Source organism: Clinocottus analis, unplaced genomic scaffold, assembly GCF_023055335.1.
Source record: "Clinocottus analis isolate CAN_PGR_092001 unplaced genomic scaffold, fCliAna1.0.p SCAF_40, whole genome shotgun sequence".
Classification (NCBI taxonomy): domain Eukaryota; kingdom Metazoa; phylum Chordata; class Actinopteri; order Perciformes; family Cottidae; genus Clinocottus; species Clinocottus analis.
The window spans coordinates 457146-482623 of NW_027176154.1; the positions used below are offsets into that span (position 1 = coordinate 457146).

The 25478-nt window shown below is 43.0% G+C and overlaps 1 protein-coding gene across 3 annotated transcripts; it reads right to left on the reverse strand.

Moving 5' to 3' along the window:
• Positions 1-361: 361 nt before the first annotated feature.
• Positions 362-25478, reverse strand: xrn2 (5'-3' exoribonuclease 2). 3 transcript variants are annotated; one of them, XM_068598726.1, is made up of 31 exons: positions 25251-25478; positions 24642-24769; positions 24352-24463; positions 24052-24163; positions 23640-23698; positions 23349-23438; positions 23199-23271; positions 23001-23051; positions 22754-22911; positions 22268-22342; positions 21957-22090; positions 21385-21442; positions 21121-21228; positions 20888-20932; positions 20152-20286; positions 19904-19948; positions 18273-18367; positions 16629-16764; positions 14134-14241; positions 13341-13430; positions 13185-13257; positions 12702-12785; positions 12508-12605; positions 11130-11209; positions 10971-11027; positions 10781-10849; positions 10454-10582; positions 8935-9044; positions 2989-3049; positions 865-1111; positions 362-476 (listed from the first exon to the last, which is right to left on the reverse strand). In XM_068598726.1, exons 1-31 carry the CDS (start codon positions 25323-25325, stop codon positions 414-416), a joined length of 2958 nt encoding a protein of 985 aa, XP_068454827.1. In that variant the 5' UTR covers positions 25326-25478; the 3' UTR covers positions 362-413. The 3 variants fall into 3 exon arrangements, with proteins under 3 accessions (XP_068454827.1, XP_068454828.1, XP_068454829.1); XM_068598727.1 differs by having other exon boundaries at positions 865-1089; positions 2988-3049; XM_068598728.1 differs by lacking the exon at positions 19904-19948.

Below are 25478 nucleotides of genomic sequence, written 5' to 3' on the forward strand. Positions count from 1 at the left end.
GCTGAAGCAGTCTGAAGTTTTATTAAAAACTAAATGACAGAATGAAAATGTGAAACAAAGAGAAGAGAAAACCTTTGAAGACGAATCGATTCCTGTGAAAGAAAAGATGAAACCCGACATGAGTATTATTCTTTTATTTCATGGGTTGAGTTTCATAATCTTTCCCAACACGTTGGAGAGATTCCTCTCAGGAGTTCATCGTCTCGCTTCAAGTCTCACGACGTCTTAAAAACACGAGTTACAGTGAGAATAAAAAGAACGGAAAAAACACTCATTCAATTGTAAAATAAGACAATAAAATGAGAAAAAAAGGAAAAAACACGGACATGTTTCCCTACAAATAGCCCCTCCCCCCTCTTTTCCCCCTCGTCCCCTTAAGTTCCCCTTAAATCCCCCTTAAGTCCAGCATGAGCTCAGTTCCATTCGTATCTCCGGGACGGAGGAGGAGCCGGGTAACCTCGGCCTGCGCTGTAGCCCTGAAACACACAACATGTTGCTGTTAGAACACACACTGAAACACACAACATGTTGCTGTTAGAACACACACTGAAACACACAACACGTTGCTGTTAGAACACACACTGAAACACACAACATGTTGCTGTTAGAACACACACTGAAACACACAACACGTTGCTGTTAGAACACACACTGAAACACACAACATGTTGCTGTTAGAACACACACTGAAACACACAACACGTTGCTGTTAGAACACACACTGAAACACACAACATGTTGCTGTTAGAACACACACTGAAACACACAACATGTTGCTGTTAGAACACACACTGAAACGCACAACATGTCGGTGTCGTTGGGTGTTGTCGGTGTTGTCGGGTGTTGTCGGTGTTGTCGGGTCACCTGGTGCTGTTGTCCCCGGTTGTCCCGGCGGTCGTCTCTGCGCTCTCTCCACTCGTCCCGGCGGCCATCAAAGCGCTGCTGGTAGCCGCCGCCGCCGCGGCCGGAGGCCCCGCCCCCTCGGCTGGCGTTCTGCTGGTACGAAGACTGCTGCTGCTGAGCGGCTCGATCCCAGCCGTGACCTCGACCCCCGTACTGCTGCTGCTGCTGCTGCTGCTGCTGCTGCTGCTGCTGCTGCTGCTGCTGCTGCCTGCAGGAGACACACCTCAGATCATCATGGAGGAAGAGGACGAGGAGGAAGAGGATGAGGAAGAAGAGGACGAGAGAGAAGAGGACGAGGAAGAAGAGGACGAGAGAGAAGAGGACGAGGAAGGAAGAAGAAGAGGACGAGGAAGAAGAGTCCAACGAGGAAGAAGAGGACAAGGAAGAAGAGGGCGAGGAAGAAGAGGACGAGGAAGAAGAGGACGAGGAAGAAGAGGACGAGGACGAGGAAAAAGAGGACGAGGACGAGGAAGAAGAGGACGAGGAAGAAGAGTCCAACGAGGAAGAAGAGTCCAACGAGGACGAGGAAGAAGAGGACGAGGAAGGAGAGGACGAGGAAGGAGAGGACGAGAAAGAAGAGGACGAGGAAGGAGAGGATGAGGAAGCGTTCACTCAGAGATTCAGACGAGGATTAAAAAGGAGCTTTTGGTTTTAATCCAAAAGCTCTTCCTGGAGAGTCAGTGATCAATATAATCATTATAAATATTGTTATAATAAAGACAACTGAACGTTTACAAACTTCACGCGGTTCATACACATTTTGACCACTAGGTGTCCAAGACTTTTAACCACATTAACAACTTTTACCAAAATGTCCATGACTCTTTACTTCTCCAGGTTTCCCCTGACCGTATGAATCCTGATATCATTATTATTATTATAATACTACTAATACTAATATTATTAATAATACAGAGCGCCTGAACGTTGGACTCGTGGTTCAGGTGTTCAATGACGTTTGAAAAGATGTCAGGATGAATTGATCTGGATAATAAATCATTCATTTTGTTTCTCCGACAGGATATTTCAACACTTTTCTTCAATTTCATTGGAAACAGAAAATCTTCACGCGTCTTTAATCCGTCTCAGTTTTACTTTGATGAACGCGCTTCTATCTCCTTTTTTTAAAGGTTTCGTCTTCATTTTATGAAAAATAAAACGCAGCTAAGTTGTTTTTTGATCAGGAAACTTCCGGCTGCGAAGTCGAGACCTCGTGTTTTATTTAACAGAAAAAACATCTGGACTTCCTGTTGGCAGAAGTTTAGACGTGTCGAGGACGTAAAGACTCCAAGCGTCTTCACTGCTCTTCCTCGTCTCCAGAAACGAGGAAGAGGAGTGGGGAGGGGGCATGGAGCAAAGAGTCGGCACGCAGAAGAAGAGAGAAAGAGAGAGAGAGAAAGAAAGAGAGAGAGAAAGAAAGAGAGAGAGAGGCGTGAATGCAACAGTGATATTAAAAGTGACAAAAGAAGAGGAGGACATAAGCCCCGCCCCCATCCCTCATTACTGAACCATGTCACACTCCGGCCGGCGCCGGACTTAACCGGTAATCTCCTCCTCCTCTTCTTCCTCCTCCTCTTCCTCCTCCAAGAGCTGACCTAGAGGAGCCTCAATGGACCCGAAATGTTGAACCTGATGGAGGGTTTGTGAGGAGGAAGAGGAGGAGGAGGAGGAGGCGCCTCCAGCCGCATTAGAGACGCCTCATTACGCTGAAATAACCTCCAGAGAAATCTGCTCTAGAGCCACGACGAGGAGGAACTCAATGCAGACGCAGAAACCTCCTCCTCTTCCTCCTCGATGGTGGAGGAGGAAGAGGAGGAACAAGAACACACTGCAGGCCGTGATGCAACGAGATGGTGAAAGAGCAAAGAGGAGGAAGGAGGTGAAGTTTGAGGAAAGCTCTCTGCTGACGCCTCTTCTCTTTAGAGGAGGAAGAGTGAAACCAGGAAGAGTGAAACCAGGAAGAGTGAAACCAGGAAGAGTGAAACCAGGAAGAGTGAAACCAGGAAGAGTGAAACCAGGAAGAGTGAAACCAGGAAGAGTGAAACCAGGAAGAGTGAAACCAGCAGACGCACTGGGACGACTCACCTCGGGTACTGGGACTGCTGGAAGGAGGGAGGAGCTCCCAGCAAGCTGTTGGACCGAGACTCTGCAGAGAGAGAGAGAGACACACACACACACACACACACACACACACACACAGTTAACCCTTTATTCTACTGACACAGGACTAATCTAAAATCATCAACTGAAAGGAAAAAACAGCCCTGAAGAGTAAGTAAGTAAGTAAGTAAATAAGTAAGTGAGCGAGTAAGTAAGTAAGTAAGTAAGTAAGTATGCTTTAATTGCAGAGCAGGGTCACAGCGCTTTATAATAACAAAACAAACAATACACAGTTAAAAAGTACAGAAAATTAAAAAAAAAAAAAATCTAAAAAATTTAAAATCAAAATTTTGAAATCTAAAAATTTTAAAATCTTTTTTTTTTTTAAAGTAGTAGATCAGGAACAAAATGAGGAGGAGGAAGAGAAAGAAGAAGAAAATGAGGCGAAGAACAAGAGGAGGAAGAGGAGGAGGAAGAAGAGGAAGTATAAGTAAAGGAGGAGGAAGTATAAATAGAGGAGGAAGTAGAGGAGGAAGAGGAGGAGGAAGAAGAGGAAGTATAAGTAAAGGAGGAGGAAGTATAAATAGAGGAGGAAGTAGAGGAGGAAGAGGAGGAGGAAGAAGAGGAAGTATAAGTAAAGGAGGAGGAAGTATAAATAGAGGAGGAAGAGGAGGAGGAAGTAGAGGAGGAAGAGGACTAAGTTGAAACGTGGGTTTGTTGTGGTTCTCGTGAGGTGGATCTTAAGAGCTCCACAGAGAAACCTGCAGAACCAACATGTGACGTTTGAGTTCCTCAGGAAGTGAACAGATTGATCTCAGAGCGTCTGGTCTGCTTCCTTCAGCCGACAGGAAACAAACGGATGGAGACTTCCTGGACAGCAGCAGACTTCACCTCCAACACTCAGACCACAGGATGAAAACTGCTTTCACGTCGTCTGGATGCAGCGGCGCTCGGTGCCGGCGGTCGGAGCGCCGCATTTGCATTTTTATTCATTTTTTTTAGTGGAGGAACTGGAAGAAGCGTTCAGCATTCAGGCGGCAGCGCGGACGCCTCGAGTGCCTCGAGTCCTCCGCCACAAAGACACCACAGAAGAAGAAAGAAGAGCTAACGCTCCAGACCACCGTTGCCAAGGAGATCACCAGCTGCGAGCTTGTTTGTTTATGGGGGGGGGGTGCTGGGAAGACTGGGACTGGACCAGTTCACCAGAGTTAACACAGGATATCAAGATGTGTGTGTATATATTTATTTATTTTCAATTGTTTGTAACATTAATATATATATTTTATTATTTGTATAATATATCTAATTTTGTTTGAATTAGATATATATTATACAAACAATTACACAATATATATATATATATATAAAATTACATATAATTAAAAGTATAAATAAATATATACAAATAATTTCTAAAAAGGGATCGTTGTTTACTAATCAGCATTAATATATTAATAAATGATGGAAAAGAGTCAGGACTTGCTGGAGGCGTCTTAAAGGGACAGTACGGGTGTTCACAGTCAGTGCAAAGTGAAGCTCTGCTGTGTATTTAAGACAATAAAAGAATCAATATCAGGTTGAATGAACGTTATATTTAACTTCCTGAAGCCGTCGTCTGTCTCTTCCACACCAGACTCATTCACAAAATCTCTGATTTAAGCTCTCAGTGGTTGCAGAACACAGTGTGGAGCGTTAACAAGATATTAAACACAATAATGTGAGGACGTTTTAGTCGTTGAGGAACAGCGCCACTTTCGCACTGTGGCCAAACGGTGGAATTACAGCATGAAAGAAAAGTCTGTAACTCATAACTATAAACCATCGACTCGATCCTCTGTAAAAATAGATAAATATTAACTTCAGCTCGCCTTCATCGAGGGAAAAAAGTCAATTTATTTCCCATCATTTAAAGCGCTAATTAGCATTGCACGCTAACATAAGGAACGTTAGCGTTCAGCTCAAAGCATGACATCATCACGGAGCCGTTGGCTAGTGGTTTTTTAATGTAACTCCACGACATTCTGCGTCTTTGAAGTCGATCTTTTAAAATGAGAAATCGGCAGATTTTACATTTTTTAAGACATTAAAAATGTGTTTACTGCAGAAACAAAACATTCTGGTCTGGATTTATATTAATATAAATTATATTAATAAGTCCGAAGGGAATAAAATGTCACTTTTCTGTGAGAGGAACCTCAAACCATCTGAAGATTAAATATCAGGACACAAACTGGAGACTTGAGCCTTTTGGAAATCCTAAAAAAACACAAGAACATACTGGAATGATCCGCTTCGGAGCCGATAACTTTAGAAAGCAGGACGAGGCCGAGCGGGACGTCTCCCCCGGCTCTCGGCTGCGAGTCGTAAAAACACACAATTAGCCTCCAGCAGGCGCAGCGGCTACATTATCATTTTGTTTTTGTCATTCAGTTTTCATGTTTGATTATCTCCTCCGCCAACAAACTTTAAGTGGACCACCCAGTCGGGCTCCAATTATAACTCTTCCCCCCCAGCGGACGCCTCAAAAGAGAGAATCACAAGTGGACACCTGTCAATCTCCTTAATTCACAATGATCTGAACGTGTATGGAGCTCCAGGCTGCGGCCAGACAAAAGACAACAAAGGATTACGCCTCAAATCCTTAAAAACACGCCGCGGCCGCTGTATGAACGCCGGGGATTACGCCGCCATAAACAACTAAACGGCTCTCCGCCTCTTTTCAATTAGTTCAGCGACTGTTTGACTCAGCCGGCGGGGACGAAGAGGAGTGAAGACGAGGAGACAGTAACTCTTCCAGCAGAGCAGAAGAGCCTCAGCAGCACGAAATAAACATTTAAAACCCGAAGAACCGAGAAACGACCACAAAGAATCGGCTGATGACACAAAATAAGATAGTTTAGTCTTACAGTGGGAAACGACAGCAGCAGTAAATAAATATAAATAACCAGGAAAGAATATAATAGAATTATTAACCCGTTTGCCTCCTTTTTCCCTGTTTGAGTCGTTGTAGGAACGCCAAATTAATTCCAATACTTGTGTTTATTGTATGTATTTGTTCAGCAAAGTCAATTTAAAAGATATGTTGATGGTAACTATGAACATCCAGCATGATATGAGCCAGATTCCCCAGAAACGCCTCCTTGAGCGTCAATAAGACCTTTATGGAAAGATTAGGACCTAAAGAATCAGAACTTGCAACAACAATCACAATAAAACAAAGTCTTGTCTGTTAGGAAGAAGTTTCAGTCAGAAAACTGTGTCGTTCGGTTCAAAAATGGAAAAATTACGGATTTTATGCCAAAACATTGTGTGAATGGGGCATGCTGGGACTTAAAATGGCCGCAGGAGGATTTTCACACTGTTTCCAAAAGGTTGAATGCAGATGGAGTAAAAGCAGAATGTGAAAAGTATTTAAATGTGTTGTATCTTGCACGTTATGAGTGTGATTAAAGTGTTAACGTGTTGTTGTGCAGCCTGACAGCAGCAGGAAGGAAGGACGTTCACTACCGAAGCAAAAAGGGTTCATTCACTAATTTCCATGACTGGGAAAAAAGTGAACCAATGTATTTAAACTAATTGAGTATGAGAGCGTATGCCTGCTTCTATTTTTAAGGACTTCTCCAGGCCTGTAAATAACCATTTTAATACTCCATGACTTTTCCAGGTTTTCCATGAACGTATGAAACACTGAAATAACAAAATTAAAGAATTTAAAAAATGTTGTCGCTGGACTCGGTCCGCCGCTAGTTAACCCTGAAGTGCTTCGGGAGTCCGGACGCCAGCAGAGAGCCCCCCCCCCTCCACCCTCCTCCCTCCCTCCTCTTCCTCGGGTAGTAAACGGGCCCAAAAGGCCCGGCGGCGCGCTCCAGAAGCGGTGTGTTGTCGCATCACCGCAGGAGGTAGCGGCGCCGTCAAAAGAGGAAAGTTAACTTTGGTTTCAACTCCTCCATCAAACGGGTCCTCCGGATGCTTTCATCAGGGGGGGGGGGGGGGCACTCCACCGGCTCATTACTGGTCCGGGTCTCCCTCTGCACTAATAAGCCCTCCCCCTCCCCCTCCTCCCCCTCCTGAATCACAAAAGCCTGCAGCGATTACCGGGCCGGCAGAGGATCGGCCTGAGAAACGTGTTGCCGGACAAAAGCGTCTCCGGCTGCAGGACGAGGACCTACTTGTCCAGATAATCACATTCCTGCTGCGGGTGAAGATCTCATGGTTCGGTTTTCAGTCCAGATTCCACCCACAATGTTGAGCAGAGTCACTGCTGCTGAAAGAACCCGTCATCCAGGGTCCACACACGCCGTGACCACATCTCCAGGGCCTTGAACCACATCTCCAGGGCCTTGGACCACATCTCCAGGGCCTTGGACCACATCTCCATGACTTTAAACCACATCTCCAGGGCCTTAAACCACATTTCCAGGGCCTTGAACCACATTTTCCAGGAAGTTGAACCACATTTTCCAGGACCTTGAACCACATTTTCCAGGACTTTGAACCACATTTTCCAGGACTTTGAACCACATTTTCCAGGGCCTTGAACCACATTTTCCAGGGCCTTGAACCACATTTCCAGGGCTTTATACCACATTTCCAAGGCCTTGAACCACATTTCCATAACCTTAAACCACATTTCCAGGGCCTTAAACCACATTTCCAGGGCCTTGAACCACATTTCCATAACCTTAAACCACATTTCCAGGGCCTTGAACCACATTTTCAGGGCCTTAAACCACATTTCCATAACCTTAAACCACATTTCCATAACCTTAAACCACATTTCCAGGGCCTTAAACCACATTTCCAGGGCCTTGAACCACATTTCCATAACCTTAAACCACATTTCCAGGGCCTTAAACCACATTTCCAGGGCCTTAAACCACATTCCCAGGGCCTTAAACTAATGTGTGTGTAAACAGTACAAAGTGATAAAATGTAGTATTCAAACTAACAACGAGGATTCAAAGCATACACATGAATATAACACATGAATATAACACATTTACACCAGTTTTACTACACTTATGGGATTTAGTTATTTTCCAGGCCTGGAAAAATAACCATTTTAAAATTACAGGACTTTTCCTGAAAGAACCCAGATTATTGCTCTCAGAATAAATCAATGTTTACTTCAGAAACCGTGCTCCCATAAAAACAAAATAAACTGCATTTCCCTCCATCATGCAGCTGCTTCATGTAATAAACCAGATTTCACACTGGACATTTACAAAAGATGAGTATTTGTTAAGAGTATTCATTTCCCCAACGAGGATGAAAAAAAAGAAATGGAGAAGAAAGAAAATCCAGCAGCGCTAATTGTGAGCGCGCTGGAGGCCGAGGAGCAGGAAACATTTGCATCAAGTGGCAGCAGGAACAACCACGACGCCCCCGCTCGCCGCCAGCAGACGAGATTAATCATCTACTTGTAAATCGGCACATCAAAGTCCGACCGGAGACAAAAGAGATCACTTCCTTTGTGCCGATGCGTTTATCCTGAGTCTCATAGGAGGAGAGTCAGAGAACGACACGACTTTAAAATACACATGAACCCCTGCAGGTGAGTAAGGAAACCCCTTTAGTTTCACTTACTGCCAGCAACAAAAGCTAAAGCGCCGCCTAGCATACTGCTGCAGTAAAGTGTTCCATCTGACCACCAGGGGGCGACTCCTCTGGTTGTATAGAAGTCTATGCTTCATGTGTTAAAGCTGCATTCTCTCTCCTGACCACCAGGGGGCGACTCCTCTGGTTGTATAGAAGTCTTTGTTTCATGTGTTAAAGCTGCATTCTCTCTACTGACATTGCAACAAACACTTCTTCCATAGTCTGTGTGTGTGTGTGCGTTTGTGTGTCCGTTTGTGTGTATGTGTGTGTGTGTGTGTGTGTGTGTGCGTTTGTGTGTGTGTGTGTGTGCGTGGGCGTGTGTGTGTCTCTCACGGTGGTAGCTCTGCTGGTGGCCTCCCCTGTAGCCTCCCTGCTGGTACATGCTGGGCGGCGGTGCGTTGCTGTACTGTCCTCCTCCTCCTCGGCTTCTGTTCACGCTGTGACTGAAGGACAGAAAACATGGAAGCTTTTGACTCGTTTCACATTGTTGGCGACATTAAAAACAGCAGAAACACATCGTAGGAGCATCCAGCAGGTTTACAGCTTCATGTCCAATGAACGAGCTGCAGCAGTCAGACTACAAAAGGATCTATATCTGTCGGATCAATGATCGGTATTATGGACGGCGATCGGGATCTGGACAGAGCGTTAAAAATAGTTAAAAAGTTATTGATTTGAGTTTGAATCCTGAAAGAGAGAGAGAGGCACAGAGAGAGAGAGAGAGAGAGAGAGAGTGAGAGAGAGAGAAAAAAAGAGAGAGAGAAAGAGAGTGAAAGAGAGAGAAAGAGAGTGAGTGTGTAAAAGAGAGAGAGTTTGAAAAAGTGAGAGAAAGAAAGAGAGAGAGATAGAGAGAGACACAGAGAGCCATGGCGTCAGAAGGTCGGTAGTTTGAGTCCCGCTCCTTCAAGCTGATCTCTGATGTTCTCTTGAGCTCAGCAGGTAAAAGGTCACATGACTGCAGGTCACGTGACCCGTGTGTCTGGGTCAGACTTCTGGGATCTGAACTGACACCGTCTACCTGCTTCAGCCTCTCGTCTCTCTGGATCGCGGCAGCAGAGAAAGAAAAGAGAAAGAACTGGAACTCTTTCCGTTCCTTCACATCCGTGTAATTAATTCCGCGGCCAGATGTTCAATTATTCACGTTTCCTTGCTTGATGATAATGCCGGCGCGTTGGATCATAATCAAGGACGGCTGCTTGATGGGGCGGCCATTTTAAAACGCCGCTTGGAGGAATCAGCCGTCTTTGTCTCGGCGCCGCGGGCAGCTGCGAGTCACATGACCGGCGAGAAATATTAATGATGTCACAGAGACGAGGACAAAGAAAACGACTTTAATGAGCTTCTTGTGTCGTTGAGTTAAACCGCGAGTTCAGCTGCTCGCCGACGAGTCAACGGATCAACGCGTTTCATCCTGAGCGGATGAAATAAGTCGCGTTATTCTAGATCTGAGAGTCTTCAGAGGTCAATAAATATAAAGTCTCCACGAGGATACAGAATATTTATTCATGTTTTCATGCATTTTGTTTGTGATCCGGTTGACGTGATTGTTGCGCAATGAGCAGCCGCTTAAAAAAATTTACTAAAAAAAAGGCAAATTCTTGACGTCCAACTTTTGTCCTGATTAAACAAACAATAATAAATAATAAATAATAAATAATGACTGTTTCCAAGCCAGAGAATAGAAACAAAGCGCTAGAACGCATGAGAGATGATGATGTGAAGAAGAACGGAGAGAGAGGAAAGAAAGAAAATAAGAAGAAAAGAAGGAGAAGAGAAAGAGAAAAGGAGGAAGAGAAGAACAAGAAGGAGTACTAGTGGTAGTGGTAGTAGTACTCGTAGTAGTACTCCTCACCCCAGGGCCCTGAAGCCGCTGTGGTCCAGGTGCTGCTGCTGCCGGTGAGGGTTGAAGCCCAGCTGAGGACGCCATGGAGGACGGTTTCCTTTCTCCCAGTCGCCCGGCTTCAGCACCTTGTCTGGCATCCTGACAACAACAACAACAACAACAACAACAAGCTGTTTATGTTGAAACACTTCTGATCTGACAGAGCGCTCTCATTATCACGTTATGTTAGTTTCATTTTATTTTGAAAATCACACTTGATGAATGTTATTCTATTGTTTTGTAGTTGTGACCCCTGGAGGAGGAGTGGTGGTGTATTAATCCATAAAGAGTCCTCACTTGGCTCCAGGAAGGAGGACGGCTTTGAACACAAAGTCAGCAGCAAAGTGAGGATCTCTGAACTTCACCCTGCGGAGGAGAAGAGAAGCGTCAGGTCACTCTTTCTTTCTTTCCCTCCTTTCTTTCCCTCCACAGACATCCCTCCTCCCTCCCTCAAATAAAACAGGAGTGCAGGTCGGCGGTTCCTTACCCGATGGCGTGGTTCTGTGTGATGTCCCGCAGCACCGGGATGGGCGAGGTCACAACCCTGGAGGAGAGAACACACACACACACACACACACACACAGTGAGCGAGCGTCCAGGTGAGCTCCTCACCTGGTCGAGCTCCGCCCGGCAGGCGGTTCCTTACTTGTCCGGCAGGATGGGGTCGTCGTCCAGGTTCAACGTCCCGAGGATCCCGTGGCAGAGCTCTGCAGGGATCTGCGTGTCCTGGAGGGAGGGGGAGGAGTCACAGGGGGAGGAGTCACAGGGGGAGGAGTCAGACACCGTCTACCAGGAAGTCCGGCTCTAAACGGGGTTCTGCGGTCGGTACTTCAGAGGTTCTGGAGCTCAAACCTCTTCTCCCTCTCTGTGCTTTATGATGACATCATCAATGAGCTGAGAAAGCTTTTTAAAACAGCCACTTGATCACAATGCATAAAAACAGACTCTGCAGGTCAGCTACCATTAAAGCGCTGCAGAAGAAGAAGTCATGAAGAGAGAATAGGAGGAGAAAACTCATCATTGTTTGTTTGATGTTTATCTGTCTCTCAGACATTTATTAAAGACTCTAAAATAGATAAGCAGAACATTTTGTGGATTTCGTTAACGTTTCAGTAGTTTGCATCTTGTTTTGAGTAAAAAAAAAAACCTTCAAAGTTAAAAACCAGAGTGTAGTTTAGTAACTTAAATCTGATCATTAAAGTTCTGCTTCACTCCCAGAGAGACGTAATCACAGAGCCTGAAGGACAGCTGCACGCACACATCTGCAGACGCTCACTGATGTGAGGTTCAGCCACAGAACCACAGAAGAAGAATCATTAGACACGTGCTGGAGGGAAACGTTCACTTCAAGGCGCCGACGAGCAGCTCGCACTACTGGAACGATTCAGGTGGTCACGGGTTCGAGTCCCACGCAGAGGAGAAATACTCCTCAAACAGTACTAACTATGCAGGATATTGTGTTTTATTACTTTAGTGTGACCACAGTAATGCTGCAGCTCATTGCAGTTACTAATTAATAAAACATGTTTGTTTTTAAATATATATCTTTAATATACATCTATAAAACTATACTCTGGTTTTAAACTCTGGAGGGTTTTTCTTGCTTACCACAAGATGCAAACTACTGAAACGTTAATTAAAGCCATCAAATATTCTGGTTATTTATTCTATTTTACAGTCTTTAATATATGCCTGAGAGATTTCCAGTCGGTGCAACAAAAAACTTCATATATAAAAAAACTTTTATATTTGTACTATTATATTTGTGTGTGTATGTGTGTGTGTGTGTGTGTGTGTGTGTATATATATATATATATTACTTTCAAATATATATATATATATATATATATATATATATATATATATATATATATATATAAAAAATAAAAATAAATACAAAATACACACACACACACTTAAAAAATAAATAAAATATGCCTCTGAGATGTTGTATAAAGTAGCAGTAACTTGAGTATCTTCCACTGGACATTAAGACTACATTTCCCATCAGCCCCGGTGTTTACCTCCTGAGACTCCGTGCGGTACAGCTCGTGGATGAAGTCGGCGAGCGGGTGAGACCTCTGCATGAACAGCACGTCACTGCCCAGACTGTTTCTCCTCTCTGCAGGACAGACCAGCGGTTATTGGAGGACTGGTTTACTGGGAGGACTGGTTTACTGGGAACCATCACCACAGGAACACACTCGGGTCAGCTCACCTTCCTCCGGTGAGAGGTCGCCGTACACTTCGTCCAGCGCCGCCCGCAGCCGGCGCTCGTCCACAAACGGCAGCAGGGCCACTCCTTCAAAATAAAAGCACAAGCGCGGAAGAGTTTAACGTCGGAGCAAAGTGAAGGTTTGGTGACATCTAGTGGTGACGGTGCAGCTCACAACCAACCAAACACCACCTGCTCCTCCCTTCACGTGTGATAAGACAAAGTCATGTTTACAATGTTTACAGAGTCATTTTTATAGACTTCTATACAACCAGAGGAGTCGCCCCGTGGTGGTCAGGAGAGAGAATGCAGCTTTAACACATGAAGCATAGACTTCTATACAACCAGAGGAGTCGCCCCCTGGTGGTCAGGAGAGAGAATGCAGCTTTAACACATGAAGCATAGACTTCTATACAACCAGAGTCGCTGCTCCTAGAGATTGAGACATAATCTCATGTATTCGTTAGTGATAAAGATGAAACTCACCCTGCCAGGCGTATTTCTTGCCGTTGAGATCGATGGCGAAGTCGTCGGGGTAGAAGTCGATGATGGAGGACTCCTGGGTGAGAAGGAGAAGCGGTGTGAGAACAGTTCTGCGCCTCCTCCTGGCCGCTCAGCACCTCCTGCTCCTTCAACACTTACCGGACTGCTCATGAGGTTCCTCCACGTCGTGGGCAGGAAGTTGCCGCTGGCGGCGGGAAACACTCCCATCAGCTGCTCCAGGGGCTTGAACTGGACAACAAACACAACAAGTTATTTTTACACAATTCCTGCATTGAAACGAGACTCATGCAACTTCTTATCGTCTCCCAGGAGGCAGCGTGCATACATGACCAATGGGTTTCCATGACCTTTAACCCAATTTCCAGGACCTTAAACCACATTTCCAGGACCTTGAACACCATTTCAAGGGCTTTGAACACACTTCCCAGGGCCTTGAACACACTTCCCAGGGCCTTGAACACACTTCCCAGGGCCTTGAACACACTTCCCAGGGCCTTGAACACAATTTCCAGGACATTTAAAAATGTGATGGACCTTAAACAACATTTCAAGGGCATTGAACCAAATTGCAAGGACCTTAAACCAGATTTCCAGGACCTCAAACCAGATTTCCATGACTTTTACCCAAATGTCCATGATCAAACATTGTGTGAAATGTGTGTGTAGACAGTACAAAGTGATAAAATGTAGTATTTAAACTAACAATGAGGATTCAAAGCATACAGTAAACCTTAAATGACTCAAATGAATGAGAGACAATAGTTTGATTAAAAGAATAAACATTTATATAGATGCCTGTATGCTGCTGATATTTTGAGCCTCTTTCTTTTAAAAGCAGATTCATTATTTATAAATGAATGAACGTCATGAACACATGAATATAACATGAATATAACATGAATATAACATGAATATAACGGCTCGTTCTCACCGGTTTCGTGTCCTTCTCAAAGTCCGTGAACAGCTCTTTGATGTCTTTGAAGTCGGAGGCGAACGGTGCGTAGTGGAACGGGAAGTACCACTTCCAGGAGGCGCAGCCCTGCAGACACAACACAGTTCACACCGGAGGAGGGAATCAGACCCCCGGCACGGACGCTCAGCTGAAGCTGCTGCAGGTCCAGAAACAATTACAAACGTTTACTGCAACGATGCAGCCGTCTTTAAAACGCTTTGTCCTGCGGTACGAAGAGGTTTCATTTATTATTAAAGAAAACTGAAAAAAAGAGAAAATGTGAACATTTGAGACGCTGGAGAGTCAAATTAAAGAACTTTAAAAAAGAAAAAGTTTATCGCCACATCTAAATTACTACAAACACTATTAAGAACTAAAGTTTACATAATTATCATAATTTCACAACAGCACAGCTTCTATATTAGCTCGTACATTTGGGTGTATTTGATGCTAAGCTAACTCCAGTCTGCTGTGAGATGTCAACAGATTACATGTAGAGATTTTATGGATGAAAAAACTTTTTTTTTTTTTTTTTTTTTGCCAGAAGTACATTTAAAACCTTAAATAAATATTTAAACCATTGCTTCCCTTTGAGGCGAAACATGTTCAGTTTGAACTTTACGGAATTATTTTACATCTGTGACTAATGTTTATATTTAATTAATTTAATTGTATGTTTTGATTAAAAGTAAATGTTGATCTGAGAAAATGTGATCTTAATTAAAATATTTAAAAAAAATATTAATTCATTAATGAAACGATTATATAGTTGATTTTATTAATGAATTATCATAATTTGTTTTTCTCTTACTATATTTTTGAAATGTATTTATATGTATATTTTGTTTCTTATATAATTTGTAATAAAAAAATAGATAAAATATATACATATATTAATTAATAAAGAGAAAATAATATATATATATTCATAAAATTAGAGGAAAACAAAATACATATATTTAAAAAGATGATTATTCTCATGTAAACTTGTTTTCTAGATTAATTAATTAATTATTTAAGAGCAGCTCTTTATACTTGAAGCGTTACACTGAAGTCACGACTAAAAGAGGGGAATAAATAAATAAATAAATAAATAAATAATAGAAGCGCGGTAGGAAGTAGAAGAAAAGCTTTTCTTTGCCCTTCTTCTTAAAGTTCGTCTGCGGCACAAAAAGCTTAAGATCCAATCAGAAGAGACTAACGCTGACATTTTAAGGAGGACGAGTCCGGATCAGACCGGATCAGACCGGTTCCTCTTCAGCGTCCAGAGACACGACTTCCAACTTCCAACCAACGGAAGACGCGTTATTATTTATTAAAGACGCGATGACACTCCTCGTCTGACTCCACGACCCACAATGCACCTGTGACGAGTGCACCGAGGTCCCTGGAGACGGTCACATGACCGCGGGAAGACTTCTTCTCAAATGACATCATTGAAGAGACAAAATGTTCAGACGTTCAGAAAGGAAATAAATAATAATAAATAAATGTACTTTTTAGTGGTATGAAAAAGTAGAAAAACACGTTTTACGAGAAGCTTCCGTCTTCATTTAATAATTTTTTTTTAAAAACACTGCAACCGACATTAATGATCAATTAATGTGAATTCTTAACCCGATGGTTCAGTCAAAATGAGCAAAGATATTTATATTTAAATTAAAAAAACACAATAAATCCTCACGAGAGAAACGGCAAATTTATACGTTTTACCAATAATGAAATATTTTGGCGATTAATTCTAACTAACCTATTCAGAAATAGTATAATAACATACATAATAATAATAAAATATCATTACAAAACGCTGAAAATGATGAAATTTAACTAAATAATTGAAACTAAACTGAGCTTCTTTCATTTCTCTTGAGCATCTTTTTCACAGTGAAAATCAGACGAGAAGACGATCAGAAAACTAAATAATAGTTTTCGTCCCCCTCCTCCTGCTAATGAATCCCCCAGAATCCCCCGGGGCACTTGGCTGGCGCCGGAGGAGCCGCTGCATATAGACGCTCAATCAGCGGCTCAAGCCCCTGAAGGGCCGCCTGGCTCATGGGCTCATGTCGGGAGGAAAGATCAACGCTTCTCCAGCGCCGCGCCCGCGAGACGTCGAGTGCTTAATGACTCGGCAAACAGGGAGGTTTGTTTGTGGGACGCTCTTTGCAGAGCGCCGGGCGGCCATTTTGTCTCCTGGAATTTGGTCCAAACTGTTTTTTTTGTTGTTTTTTTTAAAATGTGAAAACAAAAGTTTTTGTGGTCGAAATAAAAATAAAAAAATGTTCATGTCAGGATGTAGAAACACTCACAGCAGCAGTATTTATTATATTTATACACTCAAACACACACGGTAGTAGTATATAGAAAGTACACAAACACAGCTAGTAGTAGTTTATAGCACACACCTGGTAGTAGTTTATAGTACACACCTGGTAGTAGTTTATAGTACAAACCTGGTAGTAGTTTATAGTACACACCTGGTAGTAGTAGCGCAGCACCCAGCACAGTCCCTCTACGTAGGAGCGCACCACCTTCTTCCTGAAGTCTTCGTCTTCCACGTCCACGTCGAACTTGGTCTTGTAGTATCTCTGCTTCCAGCCGTCCTCCCACAGCCTGGAGAAGTATATGAATATACATAAGATGTAGTATAAAATACACTTCATTGATAAAGACGACTGAGCAGACGTGTATTACCCTGTTTCATTATTATTATTATTATTATAATTATCATCATCATCATCATCCTTCTGAACCTGACGGTTTCGCTCCGCTCACATTTCTCTCTGTGGCCTTTTTCTTCACTGTAATTCATTATTTATATATATATATATATATATATATATATATATATATATATATATAGAAATAAATACATATAACAAATATGGATTCATTTGGTGAATTTGGCATTTCAAATCTGGATTATTTTTTTTCAGTCAGGGTTTTAAACCTGGATTAATTGCTGAAGTCAGGGTTTTAAACCTGGATTAATTGCTGAAGTCAGGGTTTTAAACCTGGATTAATTGCTGAAGTCAGGGTTTTAAACCTGGATTAATTTGCTGAGTGAGTGTTCAGTTTAACGTCCGCAGGTCAAAGATCCTGAGGAGACGTCTCACTCTGGATGAACATCTGGAGACCAACGGCCGTCGTGGAGCCGGAGCTGCTTCTGCGCTGTTTGTCGTGTTTTCTCCTCTTTTCTCCATCGTGGTGATAAAAATAAAATCTCTCTCTCTCTCTCTCTCTCCCTCTCCCTCTCCTTCTCTCGTGAACGTGAAGGAACGACAGCGACGCCGCGTTGGCCTCAACGTACGTCTGCTGAGTAAATGCTGCCGTGTGCGTCTGACGGCTCACAACAACACAACAACACACTGCAGGGATGGTTTAATGGCTCTGACTTCCTGGTAGGTAGGTGTGTGTGTGTGTGTGTGTGTGTGTGTGTGTGTGTGTACATAATCGAGGCCGCTCTGAGCATCTGCGCGGCTCCGCGGGGACGAACGCCTCCATGAATACCAATTCAGCCCGACGGGTTTAGCAGCTCTGAGGAATCTACCGGAATATTCCTGTTTCCATGTTAAGCACGCGCAGAGTGGAGCTGAGGGGCGTGTGTGTGTGTGTGTGTGTGTGTGTGTGTGTGTGTGTGTGTGTGTGTGTGTGCGTGTGTGCGTGTGTGTGGCATTAATGAGCGATTCTCTCTGGTCGCTGCTCTGATTCACTTTAAATAAAAGAAGTAATTTTAGGAACTACACGCAGTCTGTCTGCTGGATATTTATTCTACATGTAGACTACTTTATTTATATTTATTTATTCTGCAAGTAAACTATTTAATTTATATTTATTATTTATTTATTCTGCAAGTAAACTACTTTATTTATATTTATTGTTTATTATGTATTTATTCTTCATGTAAACTACTTTATATATTTTTTTTTCTGCATGTAAACTATTTAATTTATATTTATAATGTATTTATTCTGCATGTAAACCACTTTATTTTTATTTATTATTTGTGTTCATTCTGCATGTAAATAATTGAAGTACAGTAGTTGTACATTCATGGTTCTTTGTGTTAAAGTGTTGTCGTACATCGCAGCACAACAGACACCTGGACTCTTCCTCTTCACCTGACGTCGTCTTCGGGCTCCGGCTCGCTGTCGCTGTCGTCGGCTTTCCTCTTCACGCCTCTGTTGTCTGCGCCGCTGCTCGTCCCTGCAGACGCCTGCGCAGGGAGACAAAAACCCAGCAGGGAGAAAACATCAGGAACCAAAGCAGAAGAATCAAATATTATAATCAAATATTAATGCAACGATCACAACATGTCATCACATATTATCATTATTATTATTATTATTGGAGAAACAGACAGTTTGATTCGTTCATAAACAAATAATACTTTTTGTAAAGTCAAAGTTTATTGAAAAAAAGATTTAATGAACTAAATATTCTGCTTAAATCCATATTTGTTGGTGTTTTTATTAATAAAATTGGGAGAGCAAAATGACTGAACGCATTACTTATACCAACAATTATTGTTTTAAATTGTATTTTAATAGTTTAATTGATTTTGTTATCGTCTCTTGTGTGAAGTGAAACTGTTTTTTATTTATTTTATTTTTTTACATTTATAGTTTAAAAAAATATAAATATAATTTTTTTTGGGGAAAAAAAAATCTGCCTATAGTAAACAAATAAATAAAAACAAACTTAATGAAGCATTACTGCTTTAAATAACAGCTGTAACTCAATAAATAACTTATAAAAATACAGGACAAAGAAAAGCAGTTAATAATTAAAACAGAATTAAGACTCAAAAGGTTCATTTTTGGACTAAAATCATGTAAAACGTTAAACTTTGTGTTTATATTTTGTTTGTGCGTGCATTACTGTGACATATTTAAGGCGGACAGATGGCGATCAAACCGGTAGAATATTGATAAAATTATATTCATAATATATCGCATGAGGCGACACGGTGATTATGAAATCTTTCCCTCAAGTCACAAAGATGAACTCTCCTCTGATGGAAGTGTTAAAATAATGAAACGAAGCCTCTTTGTGCCGCTTCATTCATGTGCTAATGTGCCGCTCAACGCCGCACGCCGCCGCAGACGAGCCGCAGACGAGCCGCAGGAGCGTCACGGAGGAGGCGGAGCCTCAAAGGGGAACGTAGCGATTCACATGAAGGACGTTCGAGTTTCACACATTGTGTCGGCTTCTTTCAGATCACGAAGACAAAGTCAACGAGGGAACTCCGCTTTCTTGCACTCGCAGCAGAATCACGATGTCACAGGAGAGAGAGAGAGAGAGAGAGAGAGAGAGAGAGAGACTGTTCTTGAATGTGACAGGTTTGTTTGTGATATCAAACTCGAGTCTCGTGTAACTCCACTAACGAGGCTGTGGACCTGAAGCGTCCTGAGAGCTTAAATCAGCGTTTTTGTGAATGGAGTCTGGTGTGTGGAAGAGAGACGAGATGACGGCCTCAGGAAGTTAAATAAAATGTTCATTTAGCCTCATATTGATTCTTCCAGGGTCTTAAATACACAGCTGAGCTTCACTTTGCACTGAAACTGACTCTGAACACCTCTAAACACTGTACTGTCCCTTTAAGACGCCTCCAGCTAAACTTGATGGTTTAATCCCAATAAGAATCTAATCCCTTTGTTCTTTGTCTGTTTTCTAAACGACCGCGTCCGATATGTTGTATTTAATATTAAATGAAACACACGTTGAATCTTTTGGTGTGCGTTGAACTTACATTGCCACCGTTCTTTAGGGAGGCCTTCAGGGACTGAGCAGCATCCTGGATGAAAATAAACACTTCATCACCTCCATGCTGGATTATTCCAACATAACACTGCATGACTCTGAGCGCTCTTACTGCTATTTAAATATATAAATAGCAAGGCCTCCTCCTCCTCCTCCTCCTCCTCCTCCTCCTCCTCCTCCTCCTCCTCCTCCTCGTGATGAGCGTCATGAAGCCAGGCGGCGTCCTGCGCGTCGTACCTTGTTGTGCTGCATCCGCATGTCGGCGGCTTGATGCCGGGCGTTCTGGACGGCCTCGGGTCGGTCTCTCCTGCCCAGCGCATGAGGGGCGAACTGGCCTGTGGTCATGTGGGCGGGGCCTCGCTGCTGCTCCGCCTGCGAGGGGAAGAACAGTGACATCATCATCATCATCATCAGGTGAACCGTGAAACTCAAAGACTCTTTTTTATTCTAGGAAGCAGCAACTACTTTAAAATGTAATTCATACAGTATTTATTTAAATGTTTTGTTTTTTTTGACAAATATTTTTTATACATTTTATTATTGTTTTATACATTTCTTCTTATATATAGAAAAATGTACCAGATTTATGTTACCCCAAAAAAAATACCAATAAAAATGTTAAAATAAAAAATAAATTAAAATATTTTATATAAATATCAAAAATATTTTCTTTATAAATAAATGTAAAAACTTTTTCATAGATTATTTTTTTAATTGTTTGTTTTTTTAAACCAAAAAAGCAGGTTTATTTTACCAATAAAAATATAGATTAACGCTTAATGCTTTTTAAAAAAGCATTTTTATTTTTTATTTATTTTTCAAACATGACGGTGAACATGATTTGTTGCTTCAGTTTAATTTAAAATAAGAATATTGAAAATAAAGTTGTCACATTTATATTTTTTACGAATATATTAATTATGGATGACTAATCTTTGTATAAAGATAGAGCAACACCATCGTCTTCACTCACCTTCATCCTCTTTTTTTTTTCTTTCATTCTTCTCTTGAAGCCTTCCTGCAACACAGAACCCGAGACCACACGAAGAACTCCATTAAAAAGTTCATTACTTCATTCAGAGCTAAATGCACCAAATGTTCCTGATGTCCAAACACAAGAAGCCCTTTCAGAAGTTAAACAGTCAAAGAAGACTAAAGTTTGGTTCTTTAAACTCTTTATATATAAATATTTCAATAATCTCTTACGTCGTCCTCTTTGCGTTTCTTGAAGATGTTGTCCTCGGCCACGCCCACCGCCTGCATGATCAGCTCCACCCGCTCCAGGTCCACATAGCCGTTCTCCGTCAGGTAGCCCTGAAAGCACAGAGCGGCGTTAAAGAGACAGAACACACAGAGTTAAAGAGACAGAACACACAGAGTTAAAGAGACAGAACACACAGAGTTAAAGAGACAGAACACACAGAGTTAAAGAGACAGAACACACGGTGGAGAACGTGCGGCGACACTCACCCCGGTTTTGTGCACGACATCTTTGTAGATGTTGACCAGCCGATCTATCGCTCCTTCTCTGTGAGGAACAAACAACGTTTTAAAACACACGGGGTCAGAAGAGACGTTCAGCTCAGACACTCCACGGTACATGCATGCATCTGTACATGCATATATACATGTCTCTATATGCATTTGTACATGCATATATACATGTCTCTATATGCATCTGTACATGCATATATATACATGTCTCTATATGCATCTGTACATGCATATATACATGTCTCTATATGCATCTGTACATGCATATGTACATGTCTTTATACAAACATGCATGACTACATGCATGTACACACACAATGATACACACATGCATATGCAACCATGTATACACACGCAAGTTGTGTGACAGCAGAGACGTCAGATGACTTTGGAAGTCTTGAAGTGTGAATTTTCCTCAAAGCAACACGACATAAAAGACCTGCAATGTGTGGCGTTTAAAGAAAGCTGAAGAAACGATCTGCAACAGCATGAGGGCACTTCTTCTTTCACGGTCTCGGGTTCAAAAGCACCAACGGAGCAGAGCTCACCTGATCTCCAGGGACGGCAGGTGAGGCAGGAAGTCGTTACCGACGAAGAAGCACATGAAGACCCAGTCGTCGATGGTCCTCTCGAAGTCGTAGGGGAACGGCAGGCTGGCCATGGCGAGCTCTCTGGCCAGGTACTGCAGCAGAGGAGGAGGAGTCAACAACGCTCTGACCGCCGGCAGTGGGTCTCTACTTTTACATCAAGAGGCCAAATCAGGAACAAATGTTTTCTTTTGTCGTTCATCTCTAACATTTCTGCCACCGCTGCGTCACGCGAGAACAATCACTGATTAAAACAAAAGGAGATATCTGACCTCCCGCAGCACACACAGCCGGATGAAGATGAACTCCTGCTCGGACGCCGGCATCGAGCCGGCAAACTCATCGTGCTGACGGAGGAAAACAAGAAAGAAAAAAGAACATTGAGCACAATGTGTGACACATTTATAGTTCTGGACACAGACCGTTAGTCATGACCAGGGAGTTGTATTGAAAAAACGGACAGGAAAGTAAAAAAAGATCACAAGATGGCCGAAGAAATAAAGTGGAAAATGTGATATTTCACCCTTAGTTCTGGTATTTAAAGCTACAATGACAAACTTTCACTTTGTGTTGGTTCTGGCGCCCCCTGTGGACGAAAGCGGTAGTGTCTCTGAGCACCGGGGTCCCTTTAGAAAATACCTCGTTCAACAGCAGCGGGTCTGACGCTCCTGGCTCTGAACCAGGTAAAAGTTCCTCGCTTCACTTATAAGCCGGTGAAAAAAACACACACTTTCTCCACATGGTGACAGAAAACTCACCTCTCCCTTCTTCTCTCGCGGCGAGCCCTGACATTCTTTCATTTCGTGGCCGACCTGCCCGCAGAGCGCGCAGGGGCGGGGCTTGTTGGGCTTGAACTCCTCTCGGATGATGGTGAAGTTCGGCTCGTGGGTGGCCAGGCCGAGCATGATGAGGTCAGCTGGTCACACCGAGGACAGAGGCCATTAATATCATATTTAACGAGCGCGTTATCATTTCTGTGACGCGAGACTGCGTGTGAGGGCTCACCGTCGGCGCCGCACAGGCAGTGGTGTGTGTTGGGGTCGTGGTTCGGCTGAGCTGTAAAGTGAACACAACACACGACAGCCAATCTTCAGTCCACATATTACTTTACGTCAGCAACACTTCTCATGTGCGTTTTCTTGTGTTATTTCTGTATCCTTGTCCAGTAAATGTGCTTGATGCTGCCGTGTCGGTGGGCTGTACCTCTCTGCCTCCGGATGTAGTCCATGATCTTGTGCTCTCCTTCCCCGGGGACGCTGGCATCAGACAGTAAGACCTGGGAGATAAAGAGTTAGAGGTGAGTCGGTGATTGTCTGTCAATCGGTGGGTGTGCAACATGGCCGCTTCACACACCGTGATGTTCTTCCATCCCGGATCATTGCTGAGTCGCTCTGCGACGTAGTACCGTAGACACTGAGCCAGGTTGTCCATGAACTCAGTTCCCTGGAGACAAAAGTCAAATCCTGTGACTCTGCTGTAACATAATACAGCAGAATGTTGTATTATATAATAACACTGAGGAGAATGCATCCTCAATTACAAGTGTGGCAAGTGTATCATAAAAACAAACAAATCCAACAATAAATGTCACAATAAGTAGTAAAAAAAATCTGCAATGAAAGACAGTAAAATCTGAAGACTTACTGGAGTGATGCAGTTGCTGTCAAACCGCTCTTTAATCTCATCGGGTGCAACGTAACCTCCTGCAGAGGAAACACATGAAGGTTCACATTAAAAACACACAGAGGGCAACACCACTCACACGGCTTCAGATGAGGGAAACACGACATCACTGCACAAAGAGACTCCAAGAGACGGGTGACGATGCTCCTTTACTCCGGTCTGATGCCCGAAAAGGGAACAAAGCAGCACAACGGGTGTGTTTTAAGGCTCTCAAACACAACAAAAAATAGGGTTTTAAGTATTTTCTGTCCTGGAGATCAGAGAGGAAAATGCCACCAGACAATCCAAACCATCGGAGGGTTGAGTCAACACACACACATCTCTCTCTCACACACACACACAGAGACACACACACACACACACACACACACACCTCTGCTGAGGATCTCCTCCGTGATGCGTTGCTTCTCCTCCACTAACTCAACGCCTTCCTTAGAGGCACGAAACCGGCGAGAGCGCTGCTGGTTCATCTTGGCCCGCGGAGCCTGGCGGAGAGAAACATGACGTCACATTTAAACCGATTTCCGCTCCGTCATCGACGCTCCATTAATCGAGACAACATGAAACTATCACGGATAACAAAGAGTAACCGCTTCCAGACACGTTGGACCATTTGAACTGATGGCAACTTTGGTTGTTCCCCTTTGTTTTAGGTTAATCTGACGTTCCTCACCACTCCGTCGATGGCCATGTAGAGGACTCTGCGGGGCCGCACGATATTAAACAGGCGGTCCATGTACTCGAAGATGGCGACCATCATCTCATCTTCGTTTTTGGGGGCAGCTCTGTGGACAGAAGGTCAGAGTTATAAAGTCAAATTTAAACACAAAGAAGAGCAATTTATTTGACTGTTTCCCAATAATTTTACACCAGAAAAAAAAAGGCGTCAAACCAAACCTGGACTTCACAAACTAAACAAGATGAAGATGAAATGAAGCGAGTGTGAAAGGAGAAAGAACCCACTTGTCCTCTGGATGTGTACACGGGTGAATGATCCCGTTCATGTCCAAGTACAAGTTGTCAAATTCCACTTCGTTGGGGTTCGGCTTGGTCGTGTCGACAGGAATACGAACGCCGTTACATTCTTTACCCTGTGAAGAGCAGAACGGGTCAGAAACACTTCATCCTTCAGTTTATCACTAACATTCATCATATAATGGAACACTTCATCCTTCAGTTTGTCACTAACACTCTTCACATCTGGAGACATCACGTTTTCATTGGACAGGAAACATGACGTTAACAGAAAATGTAAATACACATGTGAAGCACAAGTAAAGGTTATTATTTTAACATTAAACGGTTAAATGCGTATTTTACATGGGGCTATGTGTATTTGTTAAATCTCTATACGTTTTTTTTTCAAAAAGAAACAACCGATTTGTTTACATCCTCGTAATGAAAAATAAAAAACAAAAACACATCGACGACGCGTCATTACGGAGCGGGAAAGACGCACAAACGTCGGTAACTGGAATAAAAAACACAAGCAGCGATACAAAGCACGTTAAAATGTTCCCGCGCACGTTCACGCGACACGTAAACGTCGCGAGCTAACGCGCTAGCGCTCACCTTCTCCTCGGTACAGTGGACAACGATGGACGCATATTTCCTGCTAAGCCAACGGAAAAACGCCGGGACTCCCATCTCCGGTAGACTCGTTTATCTGTCGGCTTGTGAGAAAACTCAGTGAATTCTTGAGGAAAAACGGTTAAAATGGACAAATTAAAACACGAGATTTTGTTGTGAATGCGTCGGCTACTGCTACATGCTGTTGGCCATGGCCGCTGTGAACTACTT